The sequence below is a fragment of the Syngnathus scovelli genome, chromosome 1 (genome assembly GCF_024217435.2).
Source record: "Syngnathus scovelli strain Florida chromosome 1, RoL_Ssco_1.2, whole genome shotgun sequence".
Taxonomy (NCBI): domain Eukaryota; kingdom Metazoa; phylum Chordata; class Actinopteri; order Syngnathiformes; family Syngnathidae; genus Syngnathus; species Syngnathus scovelli.
Window position 1 is genome coordinate 11,406,447 of NC_090847.1, and position 17,341 is coordinate 11,423,787.

General features: G+C 41.1%; 3 protein-coding genes across 3 annotated transcripts; 2 read left to right on the top strand and 1 right to left on the bottom strand.

Moving 5' to 3' along the window:
* The first annotated feature begins 675 nt into the window (after positions 1–675).
* hnrnpaba (heterogeneous nuclear ribonucleoprotein A/Ba) lies at positions 676–4,119 on the top strand. The gene is made up of 9 exons (XM_049744474.2): positions 676–833; positions 1,227–1,423; positions 1,799–1,967; positions 2,042–2,200; positions 2,273–2,404; positions 2,475–2,571; positions 2,649–2,816; positions 2,919–3,001; positions 3,398–4,119. Exons 2-8 carry the CDS (start codon positions 1,242–1,244, stop codon positions 2,984–2,986), a joined length of 975 nt encoding a protein of 324 aa, XP_049600431.1. The 5' UTR covers positions 676–833; positions 1,227–1,241; the 3' UTR covers positions 2,987–3,001; positions 3,398–4,119.
* A 405-nt stretch (positions 4,120–4,524) lies between these two features.
* On the bottom strand, positions 4,525–8,615 carry phykpl (5-phosphohydroxy-L-lysine phospho-lyase). The gene is made up of 12 exons (XM_049744350.2): positions 8,190–8,615; positions 7,957–8,075; positions 7,691–7,850; positions 7,068–7,142; positions 6,907–6,994; positions 6,712–6,828; positions 6,562–6,644; positions 6,270–6,495; positions 5,965–6,119; positions 5,663–5,752; positions 5,103–5,236; positions 4,525–5,023 (listed from the first exon to the last, which is right to left on the bottom strand). Exons 1-12 carry the CDS (start codon positions 8,246–8,248, stop codon positions 4,983–4,985), a joined length of 1,347 nt encoding a protein of 448 aa, XP_049600307.1. The 5' UTR covers positions 8,249–8,615; the 3' UTR covers positions 4,525–4,982.
* LOC125983274 (protein FAM53C-like) lies at positions 7,033–15,774 on the top strand. Its single transcript, XM_068650224.1, has 5 exons — positions 7,033–7,175; positions 10,413–10,612; positions 12,837–12,897; positions 12,972–13,795; positions 15,054–15,774. The coding sequence occupies exons 2-5, from the start codon at positions 10,535–10,537 to the stop codon at positions 15,297–15,299; spliced, it is 1,209 nt and encodes a 402-aa protein (XP_068506325.1). The 5' UTR covers positions 7,033–7,175; positions 10,413–10,534; the 3' UTR covers positions 15,300–15,774.
* The last annotated feature ends 1,567 nt before the right edge of the window (positions 15,775–17,341 follow it).

Sequence of the window (17,341 nt, forward strand, 5' to 3'; positions counted from 1 at the left end):
ACGCACGTTCTCTGACCTTGAGCACTTAAGAAGGTATGACGTTCATTAATTATGTAAGCCTTTATTTGAAGTTAGCATGTGTTGTTCAGTTTACAGTTGAGGTTCGAAAAATAACACGCTTCGAAAGCGCTCCTAATATGGCCGAGTAGAGGTTACTTAAAATGTCGCCGGCGTGTTCGTTCGCCGACAGATTCAAAGATAACTTGAAAACACTCGCGGCTTTTACTTCCTGTTGCTAGGAGGAGTAGCCATCGCATTCGTGGGCGGAATGATGACAAATAACAAATAGCATCGCACTTAATAATCATGTTTAGTTTAAAACATGGTAAGTATAGTAATACGTACAATGAAATATTTCAAATGCATATTCTATGAGTTAAATAAAAAAGGGAAAATAATATTCTATATTTTAAGGTGGATGGTTGCTCATTTAAGAGCCGGCGCTCTATTTGGCAATAGATTAATCGTACGCAATTATTGCTAAATCATAAGTGAAGCGGTCTGAACAGTGTACAGAATCCATCCACCGAATGAATAATAATGTATGTTCTTTAGATTTAGCTGATGGCGGTGAAAGGAAGATGGTGCGTATATGATTGGTCGGGCTTGTGTTTGGCTGCTATAATTGGTCAATATAGTGATTGGCAGCAATGATTGACCAATCGGATTGCGTCTCTATCGAAATGACGTTGTCCCGACCACCGGTTCTAGAAAAACCAACCTCCACGAGTCGGCGTCGTGCGGGAGAAACCATCTTTAAGAGAGCATTTCGGCTTTGTGATTAGCAAGCGGATTTGCGTAGTTTACGTTGTCCATTTACACCGAATCGGCAAGTAAGTACTTTGATTTTTCGAAAGCAGTTCGTTTTACGAGTTTTGTGAATTTTGTAATGAAGCGAAAATACTGTATTTGCTAGGCTTTGCGATACGGCTGCCGCGGCCTATGCATTACGTAACTGTTAATATTGATTTAATACATAATTGTAGCTTTTTACATTCATGAAACAGACGTTCGACTATATGTATATATATAAATGTGGCACGCGGAATAATAATTTTGTATCGTGGACAAATTGCAGTTAGATTAGCTGTCAAATTGACAAAATCGTGCCGGTCAAAATGGTGGGTAATGCGTGCAAGCATTAGCAAATTGCTGCTACTAGTACGACGAACGCCAAATTGTTGCAACCCATTCGAAGTAACGCAACGATTTTGCCTTGTGTCAAGGTGTATTAAAACAACATGGCAGAAACCGAGCAGCAATACATGGAGACATCAGAAAACGGCCACGAAGTCGATGACTTTAATGGAGCCGGCCAGGCCGGGGAGGGCGCCTGCGGTGCAGAAGGGCCCGACGACGACAACCAGAACGGCGGCACGGAGGGTGGTCAAATAGACGCAAGTAAAGGAGAAGAAGATGCAGGGTAAGTGTTAATGTTGATACGAATTGATTTGTTTATCCGCACTTCGGTACGTTGCTGTGTTTCTTTTGTTCAACCGGCCTTTGTTGGCGCCATGTGCCGTGCAAGTGGGGGATGGGCGTCAGTTAACGAGTGAGCCTAATCTATTCCGAAATGTTTCTGCAGTCGCATACAGCTCCTAGCGATTGTATATTTTTAAGGAAAACCAAATTAAGATCGAATGCCGAATGCACTGTCAATGAGTGTTCTAGTACACCACGTACATCGATACCCCCCAGATGCCCTTACCATCCCCCCAAGCCACACATACCGTGGAAGTAGCGCAATGGGGCCGAATGCATCAAATGACCCATATTTTTTGCCCCCTCTTGCATTCAGGAAAATGTTTGTTGGTGGCCTTAGCTGGGACACAACCAAGAAGGATCTCAAGGATTACTTCTCCAAGTTTGGCGAGGTATCAGACTGCACCATCAAAATTGACCAACAGACAGGACGGTCACGAGGATTTGGATTCATCCTTTTCAAAGATGCAGCCAGCGTAGACAAGGTGGGGGTAGCACAAGGCAGTTTGGCTGTTTTGCATCCTCGATTCACCTAACATACGCTTATTTGTTATTTTAGGTTCTTGAACAGAAGGAACACAGGCTGGACGGGCGACAGATTGACCCTAAGAAGGCTATGGCCATGAAGAAGGATCCAGTCAAGAAAATTTTTGTGGGGGGACTTAACCCAGACACGGCAAAGGAGGTCATTGAGGACTACTTTAAAACATTTGGAGAGGTATGATTAGTACTGCCTCATGAACAACATAAATTGAAATTTGTTTTAAGTCATTGTTTTTGCCTTGAATAGATTGAGACAATTGAGCTTCCGCAAGATCCAAAGAGTGAGAAGAGGAGGGGTTTCGTTTTTATCACCTATCAAGATGAGGCTCATGTCAAAAAGGTCATGGAGAAAAAGTACCACACTGTTGGTGGGAGCAAGGTAAGCTAATATTTTTCTTTCAAGTGTAAGTTTTGCCTCTGATTTACCAATGTTGTGCGTTGTGTTCTAGTGCGAAATTAAAATAGCTCAACCCAAAGAGGTCTACCAGCAGCAGCAGTACGGCGTTCGTGGATACGGTGGTGCGCGTGCCAGGGGGGGGCGTGGAGGTGAGTTCTCCTTAAAGAAAGACACATTTGCTTGTGTCCAGAGGAGTTGGAACCATGGCTACATATTGTTTTTCCAGGTCAGGGTCCAAATTGGAGTCAAGGTGGTTACAACAACTACTGGAACCAAGGTGGTTACAACCAGAACTATGGAGGCTACGGACAGCAAAACTATGGAGGCTATGGCGGCTATGGCGGCTATGACTACTCTGCTGGTTATTACGGCTATGGGGGTGGCTACGACTACAGTAAGCGATAAGCGCCCCCGAGGGAAAGCGCGGATGGGAGAAGCTTATTTTTTGGTCCTCCTTGTTGTACAGAACTCAGTCCCTTTTTCTCTTGTCCTCCAGACCAGGGCAATACAAGCTATGGGAAAACTCCAAGACGTGGCCACCCGAGTAGCTACAAGCCATACTGATCACACGTAGTGCAGGTATGCATTTTTGCATCATCCGTGGTAGTATGAGAATATAGCTCCTCTTACCATTGGTGCCTTCTTGATCCCCCTCCACCCAAAAGACCTCCATCAATTCAAATTCCATTCCAACATTTTGGTGGGGGCTAGTGTAGCCTGTTTGATGGGGTCTGGATCCATTCCACCTATCATCTTAAGATGCATTCCTACAAACACTACTTGATCGATAAGGGTTGAGCTGGTGGTGGTTGAGAATAAATAGGATGTTTCACGTCGGTGTAATTGCTTCCGGTTCTGTTCACCCTCGGAAGTCTTTGTCCACTGACTTCGTTCGACTCATTCATGCACCTGTCTGTCTTTGTGTAACGTTTGGTTTATTCTCAGTAACGTTAAGCAACGTGTTTTTCTCTTAAGGTCTAACGTTAATAAGAAAAGAGATCCATGGTCTGACCACAGCGAACATGGGCTCTGGCTTTTCCTTTGGAGTTGGCAGAAATTTGGACTCATGCTCCATTTGTACAGATCAAGTGAGGAATTGGGGAAGCAAATGTCACTTTTCCACTTTTTATTTTATATTGTTTTGTGTCCATTTACATTTCCAGTGATGGAAGTGTTATTTTTACTGTACTTTTTGGTACCTTTTTGAATCTAATGTTATTGTATGGTTGTATTTTTACATGTCTACCGGATTTACAAACAGGAGCAAGAGCTTTTAAAGCTCTCAAATAAAACAATTTAGCTTCCCCCACCCCCCCTTTTCAGTGTTTGTAGACCTTTGGTTTATGTACTACCGTGCTGACTGTCGGTTTGCAAGCTGCATGGCTTCGGATGTGGGGTGAGACAAATTTAAGGGATTGAAACTATTCAAAGGATTTATTTGTAAGCGTGGTTGTTTGCAGATGGCCTCGTAGTTAAAGACAACCAGCATATGTTCTTTGTTTTGTTATATTTTTGTTTTGCTTTTATGGAGATTCTTCCCCGATCGTGTCTGCAGTTTTAGGTGGCTTTACTAGTGTAATACAACTCAATGCAAGCCTGTTAAATGTAAGAGGGTACCCCCTCTCTCTCACTGGATACTCATTCCTCTAGTGTCTTGGGCAAATTGGTAGAAATAAACTTTTGGTTTATATTACAAATGGATCTATTTGTTATTATTTGTAAAGTTAATGTTAAATGTTTTGTACTGTTAAATGGCTTGCTTGATGTAGCCGGAGTAATCATCGCGACGGATGCCTCATTGGGAAGCTGCGGGAGCGTGCTTCACCACCTGCAGTGTTAATATTCAACCCACTAGATGTGGAACTGTGATACTTGAACGAACATTAGTGTGAGTGTGGTATGGTAAGTGCTAATCTTTAACATGTGTTTTGATTTTAGTAAGAGTATTTTGACCCAGATTTACAAACTATTAAAAAGTGAACTGTCCACTTAAGTCAAAAATAACTGCAGTTTACATATCAAAACAGCAGTAATTGTGGAACTGATTGAGGTATGGATTGAATCTGCTCATTTTAGTCTTGCAAAATGGTGCACAATCCCTATAGGATCAAAATGATTGTTTATTTTCATATATGACAAGTGTTACCACACTTGGTTGCCTCTGATTTGAAATTCCTAAATACAGGGTGGGCCATAAGTTTCCATACATAGGGTTTGTATACTGAGGGTACATAACTGAGACATAGCACATTGTACACTTTACATACATATGGTTCTTCAAGGTATCTGAAACCTAATATTTTGTCTTCTGTATGTATGGTTTGTACACTTAAGGTATCTGAACTGTAAATGTATATAGATGTATAGAGAGATTATACATTTTCCTACTGTATGGAAATGAACTGTCCACCCTGTAGAACGTCAGACAATGGCAATGTGTGAAATGAATGAGCTTTCTTTTACTGTCAGATGATAGATCATCTCTACCTCTGAACCTAATGAATGTGACCATCTGACAATGTCTGATCAAATTAAAACGTTTTTTACAGGAGCAACAAACCTAGATGTCTTCCTTTTCCAGCTTCACATTGGCTTCCATATCTAGGGAATGACAAGTAGAAATTGTTTTGAGGGGTAAAGTTCAATTAAGTCCTGTTCAATGCTTGCGTTAGATATGAACCTGTGAGGATGCGATCAGTGCAGCGCACCACCAGCTCAGCATCCTCCATGTTGAAGCACATGGGTGGTTTAAACTTCAAGACATTTTCCCAGGGTCCATCTGTACTGACACAGATTCGATCCTCCACTTTGAGCCTGAATGAGAAAATTGAATTACAGCCGTGGGAAAAAAAAAACCCACTCATCCCGGTTTATTTTTACATGTCAAGAGCAACTAAAGGTGTATTTGTTTGGATAAGTTATGGTAACAAAAATATCTCAAGACTGAAAGCGATAACAACCGTTTTCTTGAAAGTACAAATTATTATAGCATCATAACTATGGGATTGGACTGCTAAAAGTGTTTGCATTCTGTTTTCATATCCTACACCTTCAGTGGCACCAAGCATTAAAAATAAAACAATCAATTTTGTCTTGACTTTAGGCTGCTTGTTGGGTGGCCTAAGCGACAAATTTGCAGGCCTTTAAGGTGGCCTAATCATTTTTTCCATTATTATAAATTTCTGCAATATGGAAACTGATGTGGTTTTGGGTTATTCTGTATTGTAGTTACTGGTGTACCTTTTCACCACTTGTGCTGCTGCTTTAGTGGCAGGTGTTCTCAGTTCTCTGTCTTCTACCAGCTCAACTCCTATGAAAAGTCCCGCGCCCCTGTAAAATGGAAAAATTGTTGATACAGAACTACTAAATGCTTCTTGTAAAAAAGTGGGGAAATTTTTGATTATTTTTTTAATGCACATGTATTGAGACAACCATGACTACATTATCTAAGCACAAAGGTGGCTTGGCCAAAATTATATCTATACTCCTCAAAACAAAAACTTTTGGGAGGGCAGATTTTACATCCCATATGGCACTATTACCTAACGTCTCCAATAATTTTATGTCGACTTTTCAGCTCGGTGAACAAATCTTTTAGACGAGCGCCGACCCTTTTGGCGTTTCCTCTCAAGTCCTCTTTCTCTATCACGTCAAGGACAGCCAAACCAATTGCACAAGACACCGGGTTCCCTCCAAACTGCAAGAAATAGATCATTCCACACAGGATTTTGGTTTGTAAAGAAATCCACAGAATAGTGTATTTGCACACTTTAATAAGTGTGCAAAGTTATAAGTGTGTCAGTTTGTCTAAAATGTTAACGTTCCGACTGCTGAAACAAAAACTTACTGTATTGAAGTACTCTACTCCATTGGCAGTGAAAGCTCTAGCTATCTCCACCGTAGTTGCTACGCATGCAATGGGATGCCCATTCCCCATTGGCTTGCCCATGGTCACTATGTCAGGGCAAAAATCTGCTCCTTGCAGCTGAAAAGCCCAAAAGTGGCTTCCCACGCGTCCAAAGCCGGTCTGCACCTCGTCAGACACAAACACGCCGCCCGCTGAGCGCACATACCTGTGGAAAACAACCAATGCATTGCGGCCTTGTTCTGATCACATCCATCAGCATTACGAGACTTACTTTGCAACTTTAGCTGAGTATCCTTGTGGCAGAATGATTTGTCCTCCCACGCTTGGCATTGATTCAGCAAAGAAGGCAGCTATCTGTGGGAAATGGGAATTTTGTTGCATGATTGTTATATGCCTTTGTTGACTCATTTTCTTGTATCACCTTGCGGCCTTTCTTGTGCACCTCCTCTATTATGTCATTGACTGTATCTGCATAAGCTTGACCTGGATTTGGCTCACCCTCTTTGTACATGCCTCTGTAGGTGTCTGGTAAGGGTGCCTGACACAGTGAAACACATTACAGTATTTAACAACACAAAAACATGTTTTAGCAGTTTGGGTAATCATATTTACACACCACATGAACCCATTCTTTTTGTCCATTCAATTTCCGGAACTTGTATGGACTGATGTCGATGAGGGACACTAAATGACCGTGGTATGCACTAAAAAGGACATTTGACACTGATGAGTCACAGTGAAGTGAATAAATGTGATTTGTTATAGGGGAATCCTCACTGATCAAGCACGATGACGTCTTCATGTTGAGTGTACTGCTGAGCCAAGCGTAGCGCAAGATCGTTGGCCTCGGAGCTGTCAGAAGAACACATGTTGAAGCACTGTTAGGTACTGACAGAATTACACCACTTTAAAAGTTGATATTGGGGTTTCAAGTCATATGTCACGATGGAACCGAAACTTTAAAATGCACATGCACCTGTTAAATGTTTAAGTATCTTTAGCACAACTTGCTTTTTCTTAATAAGGAGCTCAATGATAAAAATCACAACAGGACTTTAATTCATGAATCATTCCATAAATTTAGTGGTTCAATTAGAGTGGGCATTTAAATAGTCTTCCTAATCGAGTGCTGTTGATCGAGAACAAGTCGATGCCCAACAATGTTAAGTCGTCTGAGCTTTTGAATATCACCAGCATGTTGCAACCGAGACTGGAAGATCACAGAAACACAGAATTAGATTTCCTCATTGGTGGAAAATATTAATTTTGCTGTTCAGCTCTTATTGTGAGGATAGCAAGTTGTGCAAAAACACCACCCATTAAGGTTCCGTGCTTTTTGGTTTGAGCCCACGTTATCCCATGAGCTGAATATTTCTCACTTATTCGATAGTGTTACCTACCCAGAGTTAACAAAATAGAAGACTGACAGTCTCTCAGGCAAGGTGGAAGCCAGGCGGTCTGCATACAGGACCAAATTGTCGTGCAGAAATCTTGTGTTGGTGTTCAGAAGCTCCATTTGTTCCGCTGCAGCCTTTGTAACGCTCGGGTGGCAATGGCCCACTACAGTTCAAAACCGTTTGAGTCATTCTTACCACCAGGTGGCACTAGGGTGGCATGCAGTTTTAGAAAATTACGAACTATGTACCCCATAAAATAAATACTTTACCATGATGAACATTGCTGATGCAGTCCAAATAGCGCCTGTCGTTCTCATCAAAAAGATATTGCCCTCTTGCTTTTACAATTTTGACAGGGTCATCTGAATAAAAAAGTCTGCACGATTCCCTGCAATTAAAAATATGTAACAGTTATCACATGATGCATGTGAGACAAACTAGCATATAGTTTACAATATACCTAAGCAGTTCAATTACATGTTTTTTTTTTAAGAATAGTTACCCGATCAATCGCCTCCTCATTGCTAGGGTTTCCTCTTTGCTGAGGTGCTCTGAAGCCATATCTTTAGGTTGGAGTTGTTTGCAACACTTAAAACACTGTAACGCTGGTTCTTAAAAAAAAATAATTCAAACGGTTCTCATACGAATTCTAGAGTTCGACAGCGCAGGCATGAGCTCAATTAGTCGTCTTGCGTTATAAACGCGTTACTAATCCAAATGTCTGTGCAGGAACATGATATGTATCAGAATTAGATTAGATTGTTTGCTGCAAATGTATATGTAAAATTACTCCCATATGTCTAAGTCGTTACGACATTTCCGTCTTCGTTTTCGACTGTTGCCCTTTGTGGATTAGTCTATCTAGGTTTAGCATACGTAGAGCGTAAATGTGGATTTTGTGGTTACGAATAAAAATATAGCAAATAAATTATTATACACCCGCTACTTTACAGTGGAAGTAGTGCTCGCGGTGTCTTCTAATGGTAAGATTTAATGCAGAGTATTTCCCCCTCGGAATGGTATCGTCCAAAGGCTATATAAATAGTCTGCCTAGCACCTCTCATCCGTTGCACTGTGTGCAGCTTCGGTTGCTAAGGAACCACTGAACGAAGGTAATACATCAAGACCGCTGTAGCACGCTAGCTTGCAAATAAGCTGCGTAAAGCTAGCTAAATGTGATCATATCTGCTCGGATGATCTTATTCCGTCACGCCACGTTGTATCAACAATAAGGGCAGCAATTGTGTACAATGTCAAGCGATTAGTCGACATACAATTAGCCGATTAGACGAGAGATAGGGACGCTTATCCTACTAGCTGGCTAGCAGAGGCGACTGCTAAGTTGTGTTAGACGAGCTGCATCGTGCTGCTGAGCTAACTTTATTTAACACTAGACACGGTGTGGCTAATTTTGAAAAATGTAAAACGTGTTTTGACAGTGACAATTTGCCTTGTAGTTGACGGTTAGGACGTACTAATTGAGTGTTTATTGTCAATTGGGAAAAGAAATGGATGCAGAAAACTACTCAAACCATTGTAAGTTAGATAAATTTGAACTGTCCCGTGTTGTCATTCGCCTTTTTCAAAAAATTTATTGTGGATTCATCATGTGTCATTATTTGAGATGCACTTCAATTGATGGCTAAAACTCGTTTGAATAGTGATTGGGGTGCCTGTGAGGATCGGGTCTGCATGCTAAGGTTTTTTGTTTTTGTTTTGTTTTTTATAAACGTGGATCACCACGTTTGCCCTTAGGAGGAAGGCTCTCGAGGCCACATCTGACTGCCAACACCAAGTATTGAGTGAGACGATATTGTACCCGTTGCATTATGTCAGCAGTTTTAACCTGGACTTGGAACATGATGTGTTCTTTCTAGAACAAATGCAGTTTCAATCACTTTGGGTTTCATACTTACTCAAATCTGTAGTGCCCATAAACTACCATATTATCTTTTAATCCCAGTTATTGTTTTCATTGTAACAGTAACGTTTTTTGTTTTTGAAGTGAGGTTTGCCGATTTGGTAATTGTTTGATCGAATAGGTTAATGTTAATATACAAAATAACCTGTCTATCTTGTTTTTATTATATAAATACATCTTAAGGAATTTGCATTTGTCTTGGTATCATAAATGCAGAGTACTTTGTCATCTTTCCTTTGTACCTCTTGTAAAGATTCTATGGCATGCTTCCAACTCCTATCCCCATTCATTTTCCTCACACTTCCCCCATTCTCTCCCTTTTTAGTCTCTCCCTCCCCCTTCAGTTTTCTCCACAAGTCACAACTGCTGTTATCTGTTTAGGCTGACCCAACTAACGTTGACTCCCACTTTTTCACCCACAACCTTTCCACTCGGGACTTGTTCTGCATGCTCTTTGCTGTGACTGTAGATTTTTGTGCGACTAATAAGGGATTGCAATGCTCACTTACTAAGTGACCATGATGGAATGTGAAGTGTTTCTTTGTTCTGGGTCTCCTCGTGTCCATGTGTGTTCTCTGCTTTTGTGAACGTGAACTTCTGCTCCTGGCTTTCACGAGTGCATTAGACACTTACTGGAGATTCATACATTTAGAGACTCACTCCTTTTGTTTCTTTTCTAGCGTTTGACAATATCAAGACCGGAATCTACTGGAATATTTGATATATGCAACTGCTGTTGAATTAAAATAGCTTTTTCCAGATGTTTTATGCTCCTCTGTAATGATTTTTCTCATTTCCCTTTAGGTGAAATGAAGATGGTAATTACGTGTTCGACCCAATGAGGTGTGGAGGGCGCATGGCATAAATAATGCCAGGTGTTTGAGAAAAGGGCTCTGCGTGTCTGTTCCTGGATCAGCGCTACCATTATGGTGACACTTATCACGGAGCAGCTCCGAAAGCAAAGTTTGGAAGAACCTTATCACAAGGCTTTCAATGTGAATGTGGTACGTAATTTGCTTCAGTTAGGTTCCATGGTGGTACAGTTTAGCTCAGTTTGGTACGGTATTTAATTATGACTTTTCAGTATTTAATGACCATTAATGTTACAATTAAAAAACATGGGAGAGATGGATAATTTTGTATGTATGGTACATTAAACTAACCAAATAACACCCCACTACATTTGCACATAACAGAATTTGACTTTTGTTTTTGCTTTATCTTACCTACGATGCACTATTCTTGCTGGAAATTTGGATAACTAGGGCACAAATTTATTTTTTAATTCTGGCTGCTGGCGGTTACTCGAATGGCTCCAAGCATGGAAGTCTTTTTATTGAAATAATAAACAAACACATGCTATCCCTGATAATGGCAAACTAGAACATTCCTACTTTGTTGGGGTGGACCATTGCAAGTATGTTTGAGGGGGATGGCACTAGACCAGGGGTCGCAAACATTTTTGAATTTCAGAGCTATTGTATGTACTTCAGTGTTGATTAATGCGATGGGTTATCTGTTTGATACAAACTTCAGTCAATATATCTGCTCAAACTACAGTTCATTGTTATTTTTATTTGCTGTAATTATTGTTCAGGGTGTAGCCTGCTTCTCGCTCATTGGCAAGCGGGATCGATTCCAGCTCACACGCAACCCTCATGGGGATATGCAATACAGAAAATAGCTGCAAGAATGGGTGGATATTTAGCAATCTGAAGATGGGATCATGTTCATGAATTTACACAATAATTATCAACAATGACTTAAGAAGGTAGGATAAATATCAAAATACAACAGTCTATTTCTGTTGAACTCAGCGAGCATCAACACATCATTTCTAGGAAATCATAATGTCCCATCACTGACCTATTTTAAGAACACTCCCCTGTGCTGCTCATGCAGTCCACAAGGATTTAATGCTGTCCAGTGATTGACCAAAAGAACGCTCACCATTTTTATTAATTAGTGTTTAAAGAAAAACTTGATTGGTTGGGGTGAAAAATCAAGATCACATTGTAGATTACAAGTGGAAAAGGATTCAAAGCTGTATTTCCTGTTTCGGTTGTGCTCTGGTGATGTGCATAATTAATGTTTTCATCTTAATCGTGTCTTCTTGTAATTGTAGTCAAATGGCACCTTTTGAGTGCAACCAACACAGGCACGTTAATTCAGTCTCAATTAGGTTGTACTCTGCTAGCTAGTTATGACACAGACATATAAATAAAAGTTTAGTACATTTGTGGAGATTCTCTCGTCACAAAATGTTTTTAAAATGACGTAGCAGTCATTCAAGGAAATGCAGTCAATTGCCCAGTGTGCACGTCGGACTCTTTGAAGTGGTTTATGTTCTTTGTATAATTAATTACAGGACAATTCTATGCGGTTTGTTTGGTATGGTATGATGTCATACTATATAGCTGAAGCAGCTCTGTCCATCTTGCTGACACACCCGTGGTGGAAAAACAAACCTGTATTGCTTTGTGGAAATGTGGCTTCACTCTAGGGCAGGAGTGGCCAACCAGTCAGAGACTAAGAGCCACATTTTTTACTGTGTTACCGCAAGGACCCACATCATATACATGAGCACACATGAACAACTACTACTACTATTTTTTTCCCTGCCATTTTGAGAGCGCAATTAAAGTTAAAAGTTAAAGTCCCAATGATCATCGTCACACACACATCTGGGTGTGGTGAAATTTGTCCTCTGCATTTAACCCATCCCCATGTGATTTTGATCCATGCCCTGGGGGAGAGGGGAGCAGTGAGCAGCAGCAGTGCCGCGCTCGGGAATCATTTGGTGATCTAACCCCCCAATTCAAACCCTTAATGCTGAGTGCCAAGCAGGGAGGCAATGAGTCCCATTTTTATAGTCTTTGCTATGACCCGGCCGGGGTTTGAACCCACAACCTTCTAGTCTCAATTGACACTAATTGTTTCCTCGAATGGGTTTGCCCCTCCTCCTTTGCGGGATTTCACCTAATGCGCATGTGCGTTTGCCGAAAATACCATATTGAACTCAAGCGAAGCGAACACGCAGCGTTTGCCGAAAATACAATATTGAACTCAAGCGAAGCGAACACACACCCAAAAAAAAAATCAAAAAAACAAAAATGTTGATATGAACGTAAAGGAGCCGCATGTGGCTCGCGGGCCACGGGTTGGCCACCCCTGCTCTAGGGTTTTTTGGGGGGGATGGAATTTGAATTACTTGTCTAATGTTTTCAGACCCTCCCTGCATTAGGCTCCAGCCCCACTATCTCCTGGACTGCACGCAAGCCAACACAAGGCAAGTTCACTGAAAGAAGAGATGCATTTGTAACATGTGACAATCTGCGTCACAATTTCCCTTGGCATTTCCAGAAAGCAGCTTTGCCACACCGCCATCATTCAAAGCCCAACCTGCAACCTGTGGACTGGATTCCACGTGGCCTCACCTAGTGGCAAAAGCTCACCATGAACCTGAGGTTTCCATTACAGCCGATTGTTTCCAGTGCTCCCCACCACCACCCCCTCCAAAGCGTCACTGTCGCTCCCTCTCTGTTCCGGAGGACCTGTCTCAGTGCCGCTCCACGTGGCATCCTTGCGCATCCAAAGTTTGGACCCCAGTAAAACGTGCTACCCAAAGTGCAGGAACCTCTCATTTAAGCTCGGTTGCCAGCTCGTTTCCTCTTTGCGGCCCCAGGACTTTCTATAAATCATCCTCTCTGCATTCTTCCACGAGCCCTACATTTTTTAGCTTAGCATTATCCGCTGACTCTCCACTGTCATGGAGCTTTCCATGGGACCCATGTGACTCCCCCAAAACAGCTTGCTCTTCGTCATTTGCCACCCCATCGTCTTGCTCCTCGTCACCGACGCCCCTTGTGTGTCACGCTGCGCTACACCGCCGGTACTCCCTGTCACCTTTGCAAGTTCTGAACACGTCAGTGTTGTCCCAGTGCCCCCAGCTGGCCCACAACTCTGCTCTGTCATATGGATGCTCCGGTATGGATTGCTCAGCTTTGTCACAATCCCCTACTTCAGCCTGCAGTACACCATCCTCCTCTCGACGCGACCTGCATCGAGCACTACCGCGATGCCGCTCACAGCCGTGCGACATGCGCAAACCTGGCTTGAAGAGGCCCCACGACCCGGATGTGCTACCTGGCCCGAGGCCGGTCCTCGACTTTAGCAAGATGACACAGGTTAACTTGATTTACTCCTTACAATGCCATGTAATTGTCTCCAGAATCTCAGCTCCCTTCAAGCATAATTTGTGGAACAATACACAGAAATCTTGATTTTATATTGTCCATTTAAAATACTACTTGAAAATGTATTTACGACAAAAAAATTGGAGTCAATGACCAAACCGTGTTCGATAGAAAGTCGCATGGAATCGAAGGGTGTAAAATCAAGGTTCAAATGTATAATGTTGCTCACTAACACTAGTCAGACTTTATAAGAAAGTAGAAGAGGTACAAAGAGACACCGCAGCAGTGTTTAAGATGGCAGGCAATTAACCAAAGCAGCAATTAATGCAAGCTGTCAAGCACAGCCGAGTTTCTTATTCATCATGCTAATCAGGTCAATCTACCATTGTTTTTTATTTTTAATTACAGTTGGGTGTGGTTTGTTGGATTTAGCAAATTGGCAGTGTTGAGATTAAAAAGTTCACATCTAAGGTCGAACACAATTTATTGAAGTTCTTGGAACGGGTCCCTTGATCAAACTGTTCATGGTGAAACTTTTCACTGAGCTGGCAATGTTTTATCATTTTACCATTATTAACAGACAGGGATTAGTTGAGCAACACAAAGTTGATATGAAAAGTCTACACACCCAGGTTCAAATTTTCGGATTTATTTGTTTTAAAAAAATCTGACTCAGTAATAATTTCTAAATAAAAAAAAAAATCTGCTATTGTGCTCAATGGCCTGTACAACTCAAGTGAAGAAAAAACATCCTTTTGAGATAAGAAATAAAAATAAAAAATTGAGATATATTGGTTGCCCAAGTACGCGCACATACACACACACTTTTTTTTTTTTTTTGCTGTATTCAGATTTGACCAATCACATCCGAACTTGTGTTAAAGGGCAGTCAACATACACCTGCCACTTCATATCAACCCCCCAAAAAATTCAACTGTTCAAGGTTCATTGGACAAAACCACATTTATTTCCCAATCTGTGGTGCCCAGTGTATGCTGATAGTCACTTAATGTAAGTTTGAATGTAATTAGTTAATTCTTAACACAGAAGGTAATCATAGGTTGTTTGAAGGGTGAAAAAAGTTGGGAAATTATTTTCTTGGTCTCATTTATTTTTCAATAGCAAAATCCTGGGATTTTCAACAGGGGTGTGTAGACTTTTTATATCCACTGTATTCACACTGAATAGATTTTTCTTCTATGATGTTTGTAGCATATGTTACCCTAATGACAATTTTGCCTTTCTCCAGATTGGAAATGGTGAGGCCCAAGTTTCATGTTCAAATGCTTGCACGGCTGTGGCGCACTCCCAAATGGACCAAAATACTGCTCCGTCGCCTGTGGAGTTCCTGCGTAGAGCCAGCATCAGACCACTGAGTGAAAGTGAAGAGGAGGATGAAGACGATACAATTAAAAGAACTGTGACGCCTGAAGCCAATTTGCTCTTTGAACGAGACTGCACAGAATTGGACTTGAACCTCATAGAAGAAAACTGATGATAGATAGAAATCTCTGCTTCCTGTTGTCACAGCTTCTTTTACTATGTTCAGCACACTTGTACATGCTCGCTGCCTCTGGCTGATGACTGTATTCACAGTCTGACGCTATAAACAAACCACTCTCGAGCTAGGTTCTGTTAAAAAAAAATGTCAGTGTCATAGTGCCTCCCTTTTCAGCACTCAGTGAAATTGACAAATCTTTGTGCAGGGAGACTCTTGCCTGTATGGCTTTCTGCTGGTAAATGATTTATTTAATTTAAAGTGAGGCTGCCATGTGGTTGTGTAGTACTTGTCCTGTTATTCTTTTCTGGAGTTGAGCAGAGTAGATTGGCTTTAGAGAGCAACACAGTTTGCCAGCCATTCAAATTTTAGTCTTTGGAAAAGTGACTAACATGAAGTTATCCAGTAGGTTGCACAACAGGCATGATTACTCATTCATTGGCAGTACATACATTGGCAGACCCCCCCCCCCCCCCCCCCCCCCCAAAAAAAATCATATTTTAACATTGCTATGTAGGTTTGGATCAAACCATAGTTAAAAAAAATGTTGGAAATGTGTTTTCAATACACCCTGTAAAAGTGTTGGAAGTGTATGCTCACACTGGTCAGAACATTAGGCATGCAACCTTCTGCTGTCCTCTTGAAATTTGTGGGTAAATTGAGCCTAGCTCAGATGACTTTGGGCAAGAGGCGGGGTGTCTCCTGTACTGATCATCAGTCAGTCTCAGGGCTCATGGACAAACAACCATTAAGCCATGGTCAATCAAAAGTATCCAATTACCTTAACATGCGTCTTAAGGACGCGGGGAACTGTTTTTCGACTGTCCTGCACCACACAATCGAAATGGAATTGGTACAAGAGCCAAATCAGCATTTTATACTTTACAAAGACAATGCTCAGTTTCAAGCATTCTGACAGATAATTCTCCTTCTTTATTGTCATATTGTACTGATATAATGTAATAACTGAAAGCTGACTAAGTTCAGATAGAAGCACAGCCCATGCTAATCACCTTGATAAAAAAAAAAAAAAAATCTTAAAGTAAAATTACGATGACTACATTGTCTGACTAGGTATTGCATTTGCGGTCACTAGATTGCGATGGTGTGCCTAATTTTCTGACGAGTGGATGCATATCTTATATCCTCACTGAAAGTACACCTATTAGCTAAACTTGAATATTTGGATTTTGTGGCCGCGTACAGTATAACTGTAGTCTCTGATAAAAAGTCACATCCATAATGTTGACCCACCTTTCCAAGAAAATGGGCATTGTTAAGGTTGTAGTTAAAGTTTTAAACTATCAGCCTTTGGATTGAGGTCTTTGGATGTGACTATGAGTTGAGGACAGTACTTATTAGCTAAATATACTGTACGTAAATGTAGGCTCCACATGATGCATTTCGAGATACTGCTGCCCAATCCCTAAATCCCGCATTCACTATAGAGCTGTTTAGTGTTTGAGTATGTTAGAGCATTTTTGAGTAATCCTTTTTGTCCATTTATCCACGTTGTTCAGGGTTCTCACCTGTCCTCACGCTGAAAAGTATTCACAGGTCAGATAAGATCTGTTCGGAAGGCTTTCGTGGATTTTGTCTACCAATTTGACAAGTCGGGAACACCTCCTAGTGCCTCTGCCACTGCAGATCCCACAGTTATCTTCCATTTAAACTAATTTAATTTCCATGTTGGTGGTTTGGTTATTAATGACAAATGTTTGTAATTGGACCATGCCTTAAACTTAATATAGAGCTTTATGAATTTCAATTCTTTGGAGTGGTTATGTTCTGCACTTGACTAGCCTGCCGAATTACAAAAATTAAAATGCTGCAGCCAGCCCATTACATATAGTATGGCACAATGTAAAGGATTGTTAAGCGAATAGAGCTGAGTCAGCGTGGGTGTGAATGAATAATACAAATGAATTTTGGTGGCCTTTGAAATGACTGATTTTGCATATGTTTTCAGATGGAAATATTCTGGATATGAATATATTGCACAATTTATGTACCAATAAAATTTGATAGAGAATGACACA

What these genes read in the sequence shown, in the direction of transcription:
- phykpl (XM_049744350.2), bottom strand. Translation starts at nt 8,248, where the DNA reads ATGGCTTCAGAGCACCTCAGCAAAGAGGAAACCCTAGCAATGAGGAGG. An exon ending in GAGTAGAGTACTTCAATACA is followed by an intron (nt 6,120 to 6,269) that starts GTAAGTTTTTGT and finishes TATTTCTTGCAG; the next exon opens with TTTGGAGGGAACCCGGTGTC. An exon ending in CACTGATCGCATCCTCACAG is followed by an intron (nt 5,024 to 5,102) that starts GTTCATATCTAA and finishes GTCATTCCCTAG; the next exon opens with ATATGGAAGCCAATGTGAAG.
- hnrnpaba (XM_049744474.2), top strand. Translation starts at nt 1,242, where the DNA reads ATGGCAGAAACCGAGCAGCAATACATGGAGACATCAGAAAACGGCCAC. An exon ending in AAAGGAGAAGAAGATGCAGG is followed by an intron (nt 1,424 to 1,798) that starts GTAAGTGTTAAT and finishes TCTTGCATTCAG; the next exon opens with GAAAATGTTTGTTGGTGGCC. An exon ending in ACTTTAAAACATTTGGAGAG is followed by an intron (nt 2,201 to 2,272) that starts GTATGATTAGTA and finishes TGCCTTGAATAG; the next exon opens with ATTGAGACAATTGAGCTTCC.
- LOC125983274 (XM_068650224.1), top strand. Translation starts at nt 10,535, where the DNA reads ATGGTGACACTTATCACGGAGCAGCTCCGAAAGCAAAGTTTGGAAGAA. An exon ending in TGCACGCAAGCCAACACAAG is followed by an intron (nt 12,898 to 12,971) that starts GCAAGTTCACTG and finishes TGGCATTTCCAG; the next exon opens with AAAGCAGCTTTGCCACACCG. An exon ending in ACTTTAGCAAGATGACACAG is followed by an intron (nt 13,796 to 15,053) that starts GTTAACTTGATT and finishes GCCTTTCTCCAG; the next exon opens with ATTGGAAATGGTGAGGCCCA.